Genomic DNA, 13,512 nt, shown 5'->3' on the forward strand with positions numbered 1-13,512 from the left:
CCCACAAATGCTGGACAGCTTTATTTTTACACTTCTATATGAGTTTGGACACTCGTATCTAAATCTCTGCACATATTACATCTGCCTTACCTGCAATGCATCAGGGTCTTACTCTGTTTTTGCTTTACTCCAAACTAAGAATCAGGCATCATATTTAGAGTGGAGACGAACAATAGGATGAAATAGAAATGTCACCTGAGTGGGCAAGGTCCTTCCCTGACGCTCCTGTGCTCCTGGACTCTGATGTGCTTCCCTGTAGATCAGTGGTACCCAAATGCGATCTTCAAGACACCCCAATGGCCAGGTGTTAAGGATATCCATGGTTGAACACAGATGCTTAAATCAAAATGTCTGAGGTGCTAATTAATTTACCTGTACTCAGTCATGGATATCCTTAAATCCTGGAGTGTTGGGGAGCCTAGAGGACCACATTTGGAATCACTGAAATATATATCTTATAGTGAGTAGAGGTAGATTATGTTGAAGTGTTAAGATCGTCCTCTACTTATATTGTTGGTGGATGAGGGAGGAGGTATAAGCCGATAACACTCCATTGGCTCAGTGGTCTCAGTGTTAGACTATACATCTGGATCAGTAATACATAACATTTATTTCTGCTGCGGGGTACACTGGGCTCCACAAGTCTGGACAATGGGGTGTAGAGTAGGATCTTGATCCGAGGCACCAACAGGCTCAAAGCTTTGACTGTTCCCAGAATGCACAGCGCCGCCTCCTATATCACCCCGCCTCCCAGCACAGGAGCTCAGTTTGTCAGTTGGTGCTGCAGTAAGCAGGCACTTAACAGAGGGGCTGCTCCAAGCAGCCCTGAGAAAAGCTTTTTATGAGGTAAAAAGTGAAGACTTCAAGGGCAGCAGCGGTGGTAAATGTTTTGTGACATTCACTGCTGCAGCTCCAGCTCTCCCCAGCGGCGCTGTACACTCCCGAGCCCTGGTTGCCGGGTACCTACAGCGGAGGCTTCGGTTTTCTTCATGTTAGACACACACGGCTGGGGCTCTCCAGGATCGCGTGGCCGCGCTTCGGGAGGTGGTAAGTGGGTCCCGCTCGCGGGACCCGGTCTTTATCGCGATCCGGCGCGGTCAGTGGGAGGCGGGCCGCTCGCGCTGGCGGTGGACACTGTGGCAGTACAGGCGATCCCACTAGATCACCAGGGCATGGGCGCAGGTCGGATTTTCTCTCTAAACCACTTCTTATATCGCCCACAGTACCCGGTGGTTTTGCCAGCAAGGGGGATAAGGCTTAGACCTGAAACCCCTCCCCCAGCCCCAGGGCGCCATTTCCCGCAAATGTTCCCGCCCTGGAGCTGCATATCTGTCTTTTCCTCACTCCCAGTCAGTGTCTGCGGCGCCATTATCCCTCAGTTCACTGTTCCTGGGACTGCTTGGACAAATCCTCCTATGTAAAGCCGCCTGGTTGTCAGCGCTGTGCCTTTACATGACACTTAAGTATTCTACCTGCCTTTTTAGACAGTGATAGTTAAGAAAGAGTGCATTTAGTCAGGGTTTTATAGTACAATTACCCTGTGATATACATCCAGTTCTTACTGTGTACTGTTATATCTATTGTTATATAGCTGTGTAAGCTAGTCCAGTGCAGTATTATTGTCTGTAATAACCTCTGCATTGTACAAACTGTGACCTTCTGTGTATGCATTTGATAGCTGAGTGTTGTCCATCTCGTGTCTTTCACTCAACTTGCTATCCCTATATTCTATAACCTGAGGGGGCTTGGTGCGTCAGGTGTTATCTTATATAGGATTTTCACAAAGATCTACTGTATTATGTATTTTTCTCTGTGATTTAGTCACCATATCTCTCCTTTATCTCTGCTAGTGCTGACTACACTGCGCAGGGGTTTGGGTTTGGGATATTGTGCTGCTGATAATTGTACTGTGTTACTTCATACTGCAAGTTATATCATGTCTGCTTCTGAGGGTAACGGTTCTAGGGCGGAACACACTGCTGATGTTGCTGAAGCCACAGGCACATATGAGGAGAATATAGCAGCTGTGGTCTCTGGTTCTGGGGGCTCCTTGCCCCCCAGTGGGACTGTGGCAACGGAGGCACATACTGACCCACCGTGGGCCTCTTTTTCCACGCTTCTGCATACACTAGTTCATAAACTAACACCCCTATGGGACCCCCAATGCCGGTACAACCGTATGTGGGCCCTGCAGCTAACCTGCCATGGGCGGATGATTTATCTGCTCAATTAAAGAAGTTGAACCAGTCCTTGACTACTAAAAAGTCTGACCAACGCTCGCCTAAGTCCAAGAGGTCCTCTAAGCGAACGCTCGTCTCCTCACAATCCACTGCTGTAACTGACTCCTCGTCTGATGAAGACGGCACTTACACTGACCCCACAGGTTCTGACTCAGATACGGTTGATGGGGAGGGTAGTTCACATGTGGATGTTCCTGACCTTTTGGAGGCTATTAAGTTAATTCTGCAGATTACGGATGATCCCGAGCCATCCGTGCTTCCTAAGAAACCAGATAGGTTCAAGCGTCAGAAGGTGGTTAAACAGGTTTTACCTCACTCTGATCACCTAGTGGATATACGTCAGGAACCCTGGGAAAACCCGGGTACGAAGTTTGTGCCTCAAAAGAGGATGCTGGCTCGCTATCCCCTCGCGCCAGAGCTGTCTAAGAATTGGGAAACACCTCCTCCAGTGGACTCACATGTGGCTAGGATGGTGGTTTCCTCAGCTCTACCTGTCACTACCGTCACGTCTCTGAAAGAGCCTATGGATAAACGTGTGGAGGGTTGTCTAAAAGCGATTTACACCCTCACGGGTGCTGCACAAAGGCCTACTATTGCAGCTTCATGGGCTGCTGAGGCTATTGAAGCATGGGCCTTGGAGTTAGAAGCTGAAATCTCCTCTGACCATGCTAGACAATGCTTGTCATATATTGTCACAGCTTCTCGATATATTAAAGAGGCGGCTTCTGATGCCGGTATCCTGGCAGCCAAGGCCTCTACTACGTCAATCCTGGCTCGTCGGATATTGTGGCTGAGATCCTGGTCTGTGGATCTGGACTCTAGAAAAACCCTTGAGGTACTCCCTTTCAAGGGAGATATTCTGTTTAGGGAGGACTTAAATTAGAAAGTGGCTGACTTGGCTACTGCCAAAACTGCCTGTCTACCTAATACCGCTCCTTCTGTGTCGAAGGCTAAAGGTACGTCCTTTCGACCCTTTCGTCCTTCAGGTAAAGCAAAAGGTCAGGCATACCATAAGCAGGCCCGCACTTCCAAACCTGGTAAGCTGAAGCCCAAAAGAGCCTGGGCTGCCCGTCAGCCAGCTGCCAAGACGATAAGCCTGCCGCATGACGGGGCGGTCCTCCCCCTGGGGGATCCCAGGGTGGGAGGCCAGCTTCTAGGGTATACCGAGGAATGGTTGAAGACCACTTCAGATGCCTGGGTACGGGAAGTCGTCACTCAAGGTTACGCCATTGCCTTCAAAAACCGACCCCCTCATCGATTTTGCCAGACAGACGTCCCTTTGGACCGGACAAAGGCAAAAACTCTACACTCTGTGGTACAGACCCTCTTGGATACAGGAGTCGTAGTACAGGTGCCTCTTGCTCAGAGGGGCCGGGGGTACTATTCTCCGCTGTTTCTAGTCCTGAAACCGAATTGGTCCTCCCGGCCCATTCTCAACCTCAAGGCATTGAACAGGTTTGTGAAGATTTCCAAGTTCCGTATGGAAACCCTTCGCTCTATAGTTCTGGCCTTGGAACCTGGGGACTACATGGTCTCCTTGGACATACAGGATGCTTACCTGCATATTCCTATAGCAGTGTCACATCAATAATACCTGAGGTTTGCTATTGGCAACATCCATTACCAGTTTCGGGCGTTACCTTTTTGGTTTAACAACGGCTCCGCGAGTCTTCACCAAAGTTATGGCGGTGATGACGGTGGTACTCCGCCGTCAAGGGGTCAGGATACTGCCGTATCTGGATGACTTGTTAATCCTGGCAAATTCCCCAGATCTTCTCCTGTGTCATCTGGATATGACGGTCCGGTTTCTAAAAGCCCACGGGTGGCTCATCAACTGGAAGAAATCCTCCCTGGTCCCTGCTCAGAGCATGGTGCACCTGGGAGCGCTGTTAGACACTCACAACCAGAGGTTGTTCTTGTCTCAGGAGAAAGTCCTGAAGCTTCAGGACAGGATTCGTTGCTTCCTTTCTCGTCCGCAAGTGTCGATACATTCGGCTATGCAGGTGCTGGGCCTCATGGTGTCAGCATTCAACATGGTGGAGTATGCTCAATTCCATTCTCACCCCCTCTAGAACTGATTCTAGCCAAGTGGGACGGCCTGCCTCACCGGATCAGGTCTCACATGATCTCATTGACTCCGGAGGTCCGTCTGTCGCTGCTCTGGTGGCTCCAGAACCAACAATTGTGCAGGGGCCGTCCCTTCTGGATATCCAACTGGGTCCTGTTGACGACAGATGCCAGTCTAAGAGGTTGGGGCGCGGTGCTGGAGCAGCACTCCTTACAGGGTCGGTGGACCAAGGAGGAATCTCTCCTCTCGATCAACATTCTGGAGTTGCGGGCGGTCTTCAATGCGTTGAACCTGGCCCAGCATTTAATTCAGAACCGTCCTGTTCAAGTACAGTCGGACAACGCCACCACAGTGGCTTACATAAATCATCAAGGCGGCACTCGAAGCCGTTTGGCAATGAAGGAAGCCTCACGGATTCTACAGTGGGCAGAACGCCATCTACCGGCAATATCGGCAATATCCATTCCGGGAGTCCTGAATTAGGAAGCGGACTTTCTCAGTCGTCAGGACGTGCATGCCAGCGAGTGGGGCCTCCATCCAGAAGTGTTTCAACTCCTCGTGGAAAGGTGGGGTCTTCCAGATGTGGATCTGATGGCGTCTCGACACAATCACAAGGTTCCGGTCTTCGGAGCAAGGACAAGGGATCCTCAAGCAGCATTCGCGGATGCGCCTGAGGTGCCGTGGAGGTTTCGGCTGCCGTACGTGTTCCCTCCGGTGTCACTCCTGCCCAGGGTAATTCAGAAGTTCAAGCAAGAAAAAAGAAATCTGCTTCTCATAGCTCCGGCACGGCCCAGACGGCACTGGTTCTCAGACCTGCAAGGACTATCGTCAGAGCGTCCACTTCTACTTCCACAACGCCCAGACCTCCTCGTTCAGGGCCCTTGTGTCTACCAGGACCTAGCCCGGCTATCTTTGACGGCGTGGCTCTTGAAGCTTCCGTCTTGAGGGCTAAGGGTTTTTCTGAAGAGGTCATTAAAACTATGTTGCCGGCCCGGAAACCGGCTTCTGCTCGGATTTACCATAGGGTCTGGCATTCATACTTTGTTTGGTGCGCATCTAACAATTATAACGCTTCCAAGTTTAGTACAGCCAAACTTTTGGCTTTTCTGCAGCAGGGGCTAGATTTAGGCCTGGGTCTGGCCTCCCTCAAGGTTCATATTTCTGCCTTGTTGGTGTGGTTTCAGAGAAAAATTGCGACTTTACCTGATGTTCATACTTTCACCCAGGGTGTGTGCGTATCCAACCTCCCTATGTCCCGCCTGTGGCTCCTTGGGACTTGTCGGTGGTTTTGGAGGCGTTGCAGGAGCCTCCATTTGAACCTCTTGGTTCAGCTGACCTTAAGTGGCTTTCCCTTAAGGTGGTGTTCTTGCTGGCTATTGCCTCTGCTAGAAGAGTGTCGGATCTGGGTGCCTTGTCTTGTAGTTCCCCATATCTGATTTTTCACCGTGACCGGGCGGTTCTTAGGACTCGTCCCGGATATTTACCTAAGGTGGTTTCTTCGTTCCACCTTAATCAGGAGGTTGTGGTTCCAGCCTTTGTCTCTCCTGATTTGTCTCCCATAGAGAGGTCTTTGGATGTGGTATGGGCTCTCCGTATCTACGTGAAGAGAACTGCTCCGGGAACACGTTCATAAGGTTCTATGCCTTCGATACTGCCGCTTCCCAGGATGCTTCCTTTGGACGCCGGGTTCTTGTGCCCGCTACAGTGCGTCCCCTCCCATAAGGAACTGCTTTAGGACATCCCCATTGTCCAGACTAGTGGAGCCCAGTGTACCCCGCAGCAGAAAATGAGTTTTATGGTAAGAACTTACCTTTGTTAAAACGCTTTCTGCAAGGTACACTGGGCTCCACAAGGCGCCCACCCTGACGCACTTAGCTTCTTTGGGTTGATATGGCATTAGCCGCTGACACTTCTCTTGTCATGAGTGTGGTATATGTGGCTACTAACCGTTGTCGTCTCTTTTCCTGCTACTGCATTGGGCTGGTTAACTAAAACTGAGCTCCTGTGCTGGGAGGCGGGATGATATAGGAGGCGGCGCTGTGTATTCTGGTAACAGTCAAAGCTTTGAGTCTGTTGGTGCCTCGGATCAAGATCCTACTCTACACCCCATTGTCCAGACTTGTGGAGCCCAGTGTACCTCGCAGAAAGAGTTTTAACAAAGGTAAGTTCTTACCATAAAACTCGTTTTTATGTTAGAAGCTCTCCAAGCTAAAGAGACAGGTTTAAAACATATGTAATAATGTATATAGTTTATAAATAATTTATGTAAAGCTTTGACAACTACATTTTCTTTTTCTGATGCATAGATTCTTTATTTGGACCCATCTATACCTGTGGTGACTGGGAACGATAGTCATGATGTAGAGGAGGCTGCACATGGTTCCAGTGTGGACATGCCCCCAAAGCCCAGTAAAACCAGCCCTCCTGAGAACTTTGCCCCTGAGGTAACTGTAGGTGATGTTATAGGTGTCTGTATGGGCCCTGGGTGAGCTAATAATACAATGAACATCTTACACTCAAGAGCGCAGTGTGAAAGTCAGAGGTCACTACAATAACAGTATTTTCTCCTTCAGCTTGGGTCACCGGAACACTCCACCCTTTTCGTACAGCTAAGGTCTTAACACTGATAAGAACATGCAGCATAGGCAGGTTATCCAATGCTAAATTTCAGACAGTCTTTTAATGAGCTTAAAAAGAAGATACAAATTAACACATATATGGGGGATATTCAGTTGTCCGCAATAACGCGGTAATTTATTGCAGATTAAGTTTTCGCAGATATAATGTGAAAATGCATCTTATCGCCTGTATACGCAGTCCTGTTTTTCGCCCTATCCAATTAGAAATGTGTAAGAACGGCATTCGCGTGACAAGTCTAGGTGAAAATTAGCAAATCTGCTTGTAAACCTCCCCCCCCCCCCCCCCCCCAAAGAAAGACAAAAACAACAGTATATAAAACTTTTTTTTAATGAAAATTTTATTGAGCAGGGTAGGAAAAAGTTACACTAAGTAGACTTGACATCATTGGGAACAGAATATCATATATAACAATGTTGACAACAAGAATTTGGGGTCAAGGCCTTGTAGGCATTAATAAATATCAATAAAGGCATAACAAATGGAAATACAGAAACAGCATAACTATTTTTTCTAAATGGGGAAGAATAGTCAGATTCAGGACAAGAAAGGTGTATAATAGAGGAAGGAAAAATTTAAAAGTAAACATTTTATAGATATACAATTAAAGTAACAGAAGAAAAGAGAGAACAAGAAGAGAGGGACGAAAAAGTGGGAGGAGGGGGGGGGGGGGAATATTGAAAGGGAGAGGATCAAAGGAATAGCCAAAGAAAGGAATAGAGGAATAGCCAGTCGCGGTGTTTGCGTATTATCTGGGAGACCTAATGATCTGCAAGGTGAAGTTAAATTGGTGCTAAGGGAGGTTCGGCCTCATAGTAGGTAGACCAAGGTGACCAGACACGAACAAATGGAGTTGGAGTATCCTGTACAACTGAGGAGATTCGTTCCAGTCTGTAGGTCGACCATATTGGGCCAAATGTAATAGAGTGAGAGATTTGGTAAGGTTTTGCAGTTTTTTTTTTAAAGTGGCACTCATTTACAGAGCAAGAGCAACCTGGTTTTGCAGTGTAAATGATTGCCACTTTAAAAAAAAACTGAAAAACCTTACCAAATCTCTCACTTTCTGAAACTCTCACTCTATTCCATTTGGCCCATAGCGTTGATAGTAGCAGGTTAGCGGGGAGGGGTGACAGATTTCCAATTAGCTGCAATTTGACAATTAGCCGTATTAAGGCTATGAGTGATCAATTTATGTGTGGGTAACAGTATAGAAGTCTTATAGGCCCTACACACTGGCCGATCCGCCGCCGAGCTGCCCGATGGCGGATACGGCCGACGAGCGACCCGGCGGCGGGGGGGGAGTGAAGTTTCTTCACTCCCCCCGTCACCTGGCTGCATTGAAGTGCAGGCAAATATGGACGAGATCATCCATATTGGCCTGCATGTACAGCCGACGGGGGACCAGCGATGAACGAGCGCTGGGCCACGCATCGTTCATCGCTGGTGCCTCCACACTCAATGATATGAACGTTATCTCGTTCATAAATGAACGAGATCGTTCATATCGTGCAGTGATGTCGGCCAGTGTGTAGGGCCCTTAAGTGCCTTAAATAAAGGCAATAAAGTGTCTTAAATAAAATAATTTGTTTTTTTTTAAATGTGTGAAATGGCTATGCATTTTTTTAAAACCGTGAAAAAAAATGATAGAATGCAAGTGTTTTGCTCTACTTAAATTTGGGTAAATGCTCTACTTAAATCACCCTGGGGTGATTTAAACAAACCTGAAAATATACAGTGGATCTTTTTTTGTGAGCACACTCCCATAATGGCAAAGTGCATGAACATCCAGCCTCTGTATTAATAGACAGGTCTTGTTGATATTATTCATTGTATTATGCTGTTTGGGTTTTATGTAAATGTTTTATATGTACACTTGAATACATTTTAAAAATATAAAATATATCGACATTGGTGTTGTAAGAAAAGGGACATTAGAGGATATTTTTAAAATATATCCTGAGTATATTGGCGCACCTAAGGAATTTATTGTGATTGTTATTGCTTGATCTCCACTAGCAGGTGATCTCTTATAGGTTGCAGCCTTATTTATCCGAGCGCAACTAAATAGGGTATTTCTAGGTGTGTGTATATATATTTGACCTTCTGTTTGTGAGTATGTGCTGTCTGGATTAAAATCTATCAATTTCACCCTGGAGAAGTCTGGTTAGTGCATCCTTATTTGAGCACATGTATCGTGGAACTTTGTTCTGATAGGACCTGTTCCAGGATTTTGCACCCCAGCAACTGTGATTATTAACGACATGCGAGTGCGGCTCTTCTACAATGGATATATATATATATATATATATATATATATAAAGATAATGGCTGGCATACCACAAAGATTATAAAGCCCAGGTGCACATCTTAGGATCACAAGGGACCCCCCCCCCCCCCCTTCCCCCCTCACGGACATAAAGTAGTAGGGTGGCACTCCATGGACTTAGGTAATGTATAACAACCCCAAACTAGATGTCTCCAACGTTTCAGATGTTTATTACATCTTCTTTCAAGATGTAATACACATCTGAAAAGTTGGAGACATCTAGTCTGGAGTGGTTGTACATTACTTAGTCCATGGAGTGCCACTACTTTGTGTGTGTGTGTGTGTGTGTGTGTGTGTGTGTGTGTGTGTGTGTGTGTGTGTGTGTGTGTGTGTGTGTGTGTGTGTGTGTGTGTGTGTATATATGTATATGTATATATGTGTATATGTATATATATATATATATATATATATATAAAATATACCTTGCTTCAGTATCCTCCAGGGGATTTGTGTCCCAATATATCAGATCATATGGCTGCACTCAGAGGCTTGTAGGCTAATGCAGAAATGTGCTTTTTATTTAAACTTTTTGGGCCCGTGCCTGTCATCAGGAAGACATAATCACAAGTGCAAACAGTGCTTTGTCCAGCTGCACTGTGGTGAGGCACACACATGCATACACACACACACCCTGGTGAGGCACACACACACACACTGCCAGCAGGCGGCGCCACGCTGACAGCGTCATCAGTGTAACTCGTTGTAATGCCGGCAGCTGTGGGCCCGTCTGCACTAGCGCAAGTTCCGCCACTGGGTCTGTATCTCTTGCACCATGGATAGGGCTGGTGCAAATGATGATGATGGCTACTGTCACCAGCAGATGGATGGGAGCAGTGTGGTCATGCAGATGACGCAGGCTGAATACATTCCCCACCACAGAAAGTGGCTGCAGTTGCGGCCACTTTACATGTAATTCTAAATCAGGTTCATAGTCTTGACATCAGTATAAAAATTGTATATTCGAGTCCTATTTAAGAGAAAAGTGCTATATAAATAACATTTATTATATTCAAGAATCAAATAATGGCTAAGTATTGCTAGGGGGTACACACGTAGCGATTTTTGCTTTGCTTAGAAATGAAGCACACATCGCGCCGTGTGTATACCCCATAGCGATAGCGATGCATGACCCCGCGCGTCGCTATCGCCGGTTCTAGATTGACCTGCAGGCACAATCTAGTCAGATCGCTCACTTCACCTCTGGGTGAGGTGAGCGTTGTGCCCCCCCCCCCCCCCCTCCTGCCCTCGCTCAGCACACGTTGCGCTGTGTGCTGAAAGGGGGGAGACAGGTGTGCTGAGCTGTCTGTGATAGATCGCTCAGCACACATCTCCCTGTGTGTACCCCCCTTAATACTTGTAAGCACACTCCTTATATACCGTATATACTCGAGTATAAGCCGACTTTTTCAGCACTTTTTTTGTGCTGAAAAAGCCACCTCGGCTTATACTCGAGTCAGCGTTAGGAGGGACACGGAGAGCACAGCGCGCGGCTCTCCTGTGTCCCTCCTGCATCTCCGGCGGCAGCGGCGTGTGTGTGTTAAAGGAAGTGCACGAACCGGCACTTCCTTTAACACACGCCGGAGACGCAGGAGGGACACAGGAGAGCCGCGCGCTGCGCTCTCCGTGTCCCTCCTTCAGAAGACAGCGCGAGAGCGACGGAGGGTAAGTATCTAGCACTGTGGGTCATATCTGGCACTGTGGGGCATATCTGGCACACCTGGCACTGTGGGGCACACCTGGCACTGTGGGGCACATCTGGCACTGTGGGGCATATCTGGCACTGTGGGGCACATCTGGCACTGTGGGGCATATCTGGCACATCTGGCACTGTCTGGCATATCTGGCACTGTGGGGCATATCTGGCACACCTGGCACTGTGGGGCATATCTGGCACATCTGGCACTGTGGGGCACATCTGGCACTGTGGGGCACATCTGGCACTGTGGGGCATATCTGGCACATCTGGCACTGTGGGGCATATCTGGCACATCTGGCACTGTGGGGCATATCTGGCACATCTGGAACTGTGGGGCATATCTGGCACATCTGGCACTGTGGGGCATATCTGGCACTATGAGGTCTGTGTACGGGTAGAACTGCATTTCCCACCCTAGGTTTATACAATAAGTTTTCCCAGGTTTTTGTGGTAAATTTAGGTGCCTCGGCTTATACTCGGGTCGACTTATACTCGAGTATATACGGTAATTGTTATGAATTTAAAGTAAAGTGAATAGCAACTGGCTGTCAGTAAACAGTATATTTTAGCATGGGCTAATTTAATGGTATAGTAGTTTCTTAAATGTGAAACCTTTGAATTAGGAGGAAATCCAGAAGGAGAAATAAAAAAGGAGCAATTTGCCCCTTGGCAAAACATTGTTGCAGTGCAGGAGGGGCAGATAGAAAATGTGCCGTTGGGAGGGTGTGTTCTAACTTTGTGAGTTCTAAATGTCAGACAGAAAGTTAAAACAAAGTATGTGCTTGCTATTTAAAAGCAGCCAGTATTTCTCTAGCATCCATAAGGGATATTGGAGAACAGATTAGTACGATGGGGTATAAACGGGTCCAAAGGAGCCAGTGCACTTGAACTGGGTGTGCTGGCTCCTCCCCTATATGCCTCCTCCTACAGCTCAGTTTAGAAAAAAGTGCCCTCAGGAGAGAGGATGCACACTCTGCAAGCTGCAAGAGTTTTCTTCAATTTCTTTGTAAAAGTTTTATTTCATTCGGTATGCTGTTTGGGCAACAGCATACCTGCACCGTGGGAGTTTAGGGCGGGGGCACGGTCACCGGCCTCTTGAGGTGCAGAGCCGCTTCCCCGCTGAGGGGCTGTTTGTTCAGCGGGGCATGGCGCCTTGGCAGTCGCAGCATGCCGCACACCTCTAACACTGCCTGAAGGTGATCGTCGGTGGTGAGTACCAACCAGGGGCCCCGCTAGGGGGTCCCCCGGTTTAATGTGCGGCTAAAGCGCGGGTGACGCGTACGGGTCCCTTCTGGGGGGGACCCACTGTAGCCCCTGCGTGAAACTTGCTAATATTAAGTTGTACCAAACATTTATGTGAGGCTACTTACATGGGGCCAGTATAAATATTCAAAGGTAGCTCCGGTGCCATGGCGGGGGGCGGAGCTACACGAGAGCGGGCTCAGCGTAATTTTGGTGCCTTCATCTGCATAGCAGCAGCCTCAACAGCTCCTGCATATCAGTCCCTGGATCGCTGGTACCGGGTGTAGAAGGGGAGAGCCGCTATAATTGTGCACAAGTAACATCCCTCTGAGGGATTTCTCATATTACAGTCTCACTGTTGTTTACACAAAAACGCTGACAGTCTCACTGGGGCTGTGCAGCACTGGGTGCGCTAGGGTCCTCTCTCCTGTGTAATGCTAGATTCTCTCCTAGTTCATCTAGCTCCATATCATGTGAGCAGTGTAGTCAGCCATCTCAGAATGCTGATATCAATGTGGGGGAGAGTCCAGAGCCCTCCTGGTTGGTGGCTATCAAAAGTATGATGTCTGATATGTCATCTCAACTCACTGCAAATGCCAATAAGACTCAGGAACTGCAACAAGCAGTGACAAGTCTAACTGCTAAACATCCCCCCATGTCTACTGCAGGTGCAGAAAAACATGCTCTACCTGCAGTACTATCAGATACTGATGATGATATACAGGATGATGGGGACCCCATAGGTGGGGATTCCACCCCTGCCCAGAGTATTGAACCCCTCATATTGGCTATTAGGGATGTGTTAAAGTTCCCCCTGGAGGATGCTAATACTCAGCAGTAATTTTTCCTCCCACAAGACAAATTGACAGTCACATTTCCTGATTCCAAGGAATTAGATGACTTATTTAAAATAGCCTGGAAAAATCCAGATAAAAAATATCAGGTGCATACATTCCCCTTTGCCCCTGAAGGCAGGAAATTCTGGTAAGAGTCTCCAGCAGTAAACGTCTCCATCTCTCGCCTTTCTAAAAAGGCGGTACTCCTTACTCTGGGCTCCTTTATGGTAAAGGACCCGGTAGATAGGAAAATTGAGACCACTCTGAAAGCTGGCTACACTGCTGAAGGTGTAGCTCAAAGACCGGTCATTGCAGGTTGCTGGATGACACATGCAATTCATTCCTGGGCTAATCAAATTAAAGAAGGTCTCTCGGGTGATATGACCTTAGTTAATACTGTTACCTTCCTGAATCATATTCAGTACACGGCAAGAGTCCTCTGTGACTCCCATAAAGAGATTGGCTAA

At 47.7% G+C, this 13,512-nt stretch overlaps 1 protein-coding gene across 1 annotated transcript in view; it reads left to right on the forward strand.

Moving 5' to 3' along the window:
• ESYT1 (extended synaptotagmin 1) overlaps positions 1-13,512 on the forward strand; it is a 238,862-nt gene that overhangs the window by 153,398 nt on the left and 71,952 nt on the right. Inside the window, exon 17 of the mRNA XM_063952629.1 lies at positions 6,615-6,752. Coding sequence (XP_063808699.1) covers positions 6,615-6,752 — 138 coding nt within the window. The remainder of the gene's footprint in view (positions 1-6,614; positions 6,753-13,512) is intronic.

The sequence above is a fragment of the Pseudophryne corroboree genome, chromosome 2 (genome assembly GCF_028390025.1).
Source record: "Pseudophryne corroboree isolate aPseCor3 chromosome 2, aPseCor3.hap2, whole genome shotgun sequence".
In the NCBI taxonomy this organism is placed as follows: Eukaryota; Metazoa; Chordata; class Amphibia; order Anura; family Myobatrachidae; genus Pseudophryne; species Pseudophryne corroboree.